At 57.5% G+C, this 1991-nt stretch overlaps 1 protein-coding gene across 1 annotated transcript; it reads right to left on the bottom strand.

Annotated features, from left to right (window-relative positions):
- Positions 1-1558: 1558 nt before the first annotated feature.
- Positions 1559-1990, bottom strand: DQ04_15241000 (hypothetical protein; the record flags this gene model as incomplete). Its single annotated transcript, XM_009317282.1, has 1 exon — positions 1559-1990. A coding segment is annotated over one exon (432 nt), but the record flags the coding sequence as incomplete, so codon positions are not given.
- Between the last annotated feature and the right edge of the window lies 1 nt (position 1991).

The following is a 1991-nucleotide window of genomic DNA, read 5'->3' as shown; positions in this document are numbered from 1 at the left end:
GCTGCAGCAGCTCCTTGGATGAGCTCGGCAGGCCGCCCAACACAGCCGCCAGCTGAGCAACGTTCTGCACCAAAGAACGGCCTCTCTTCCCCACTCCGCTTGCGGTGTTGCCGGCGTTCATTGGCGTCGTGTTGGGCGATGGTGTTATGCGCTTCCGCCGTGATCCATCACCCGACCGCCCCGCAGGACATGCCGTCCCCCACCATCTGCCCCATAAATTCTCTTCGTTCCCTGCGCCTGTCTCCGGGAGGGGTCTGCGGTGATATTTGAAGGATGGCAGCACACCCTCCACGCGAGCAAACGCAACCGCGCGCGAACTACAAGCCAGGCCCGCTTCACAGGGGGGGCTGAACGTGAGGGGGAAAAAGTCCAGCGACCCAGATGCCGCACTGTGCCCCGAGAGGTCCCTGGTAGGCCCACGTGTTTTCCCAGCTGCGCCGGGAAGCGGGGGCCCAAGCCATGTTACACCACGGCCGCTGCTGCATGCGTGAGCGCTCCTCTTTTGAAGGGGTGGGGGGTGGGGACCGGCTTTTCGAATGGGCGGAGGGTGTTTTCCACGCCGCTGCCAGTGATTCGGGTAAGTTTTGCGGCACCGTTTATGCCGCTTAACACCGCACTAACCCTTTTGGCGTTGATTTCTCCTAAAACCACGCGCCATTCCACTTCTTGTGGGTCGCCCATGTGTGTTTTGGAGAGGGTCCCCAAATCGACGATTAGGGGCTTTTTGTTGCGTGGGTGGTCTGCGAAAGTTCCCTTCTGAAGAAGCGCGATTTTGCCCCTACGACTGGCTTTCAACCAAGTCAACCTTCAAGTGACATGATCCGTTCGCGCGCCAGGGTGTCGCTGGCCATTTCAAGTCCCCGGCGCAATATGGGTCGTGCTTATTTTATGGGATCGCCGGCTGAAAACTTTCGGAGGACGGCAAGAATCATTTGCACCAGCGTTCGTCATGACCCTAACAGGCTCGGCGAAGTTCTTGTGTATTGAATCGTGCCGCTCTTGGCCGAATGAAGGCTTGCGATAAATAAGGGAACGATTAATTCCAGGAATCCCCAAGCCACACACTTCCGCAAACTCGCAAAAGCAGCGCATTATGGATACCCTTTGCTCTCATGCTGTGCGGCTTCGAAAGCGCATTGCACACCTGTTTGCCTCCGATGCGAGGGCCAAAACGTACGGGTCGTGGCTCGGGTCGGAAATGGTAGCGACGCTGTTCACCAATTGGGGGCAACTCTTGCGCAACATCGGTTCTCCCTCTTATTTTACGAGCCTGTGGTGCCAAAAAGGGGTTTATGCCTTGGTGATTCCACCCGTTCCCGCGCGGTAAAAAAACACCGCGTCCACATCCACCTCCGTGGTGGGTGCGAGGCGTGATGGTNCCTTGGTGATTCCACCCGTTCCCGCGCGGTAAAAAAACACCGCGTCCACATCCACCTCCGTGGTGGGTGCGAGGCGTGATGGTTTGGCCTTGCGTAAAATTTCTCGTTCCATACCGGTCTCGATGAAAGGATACCCATAGTCTGATGGTCCCAGAATTCATTGTTTCCAGGGTTGGTGCTCATTCTTTCCCGTTACGGAGGAGCGTGCGATATTCACAGGTTAGGTGCTGCTGTAATAGCCCAAATTTTTGCAGCCATAGCGCCGTGCTTTGCTCGGTGTGTGTGTTTGGGGGGTGATGTGCTTCTTCTTGGCTTTTTAAACCCCCGCATGGTGGGATCGCCTTTATCAAGGGTTCCCTCAACGTACCCCGTACATCTTGCAGCGGCACCCCTGGGTTACAGCTGTTGGCGTGCGGGGGTCGCAAATAGAGGCACAGCCTTCGCCCCAATTGAATCATCTCGGTGTTGGGCCCCGCCTCGTGTATGCCATGCGCCTGCGGTTGAAAACAGTCCCGTGCATTCGCTTGCGCTCGGGTATGTGTGGCCGGCGGCGGAACAATGGCCCGGAATGAGGCCAAAAAGTGTCCCGGTGTGGCGTTCGAGGGGGGGGGG

Source organism: Trypanosoma grayi, assembly GCF_000691245.1.
Source record: "Trypanosoma grayi strain ANR4 Tgr_1524_V1, whole genome shotgun sequence".
Classification (NCBI taxonomy): Eukaryota; Euglenozoa; class Kinetoplastea; order Trypanosomatida; family Trypanosomatidae; genus Trypanosoma; species Trypanosoma grayi.
The sequence above is the reverse complement of the archived record's forward strand: the minus strand, read 5'-3'. Positions and strand labels throughout refer to the sequence as shown.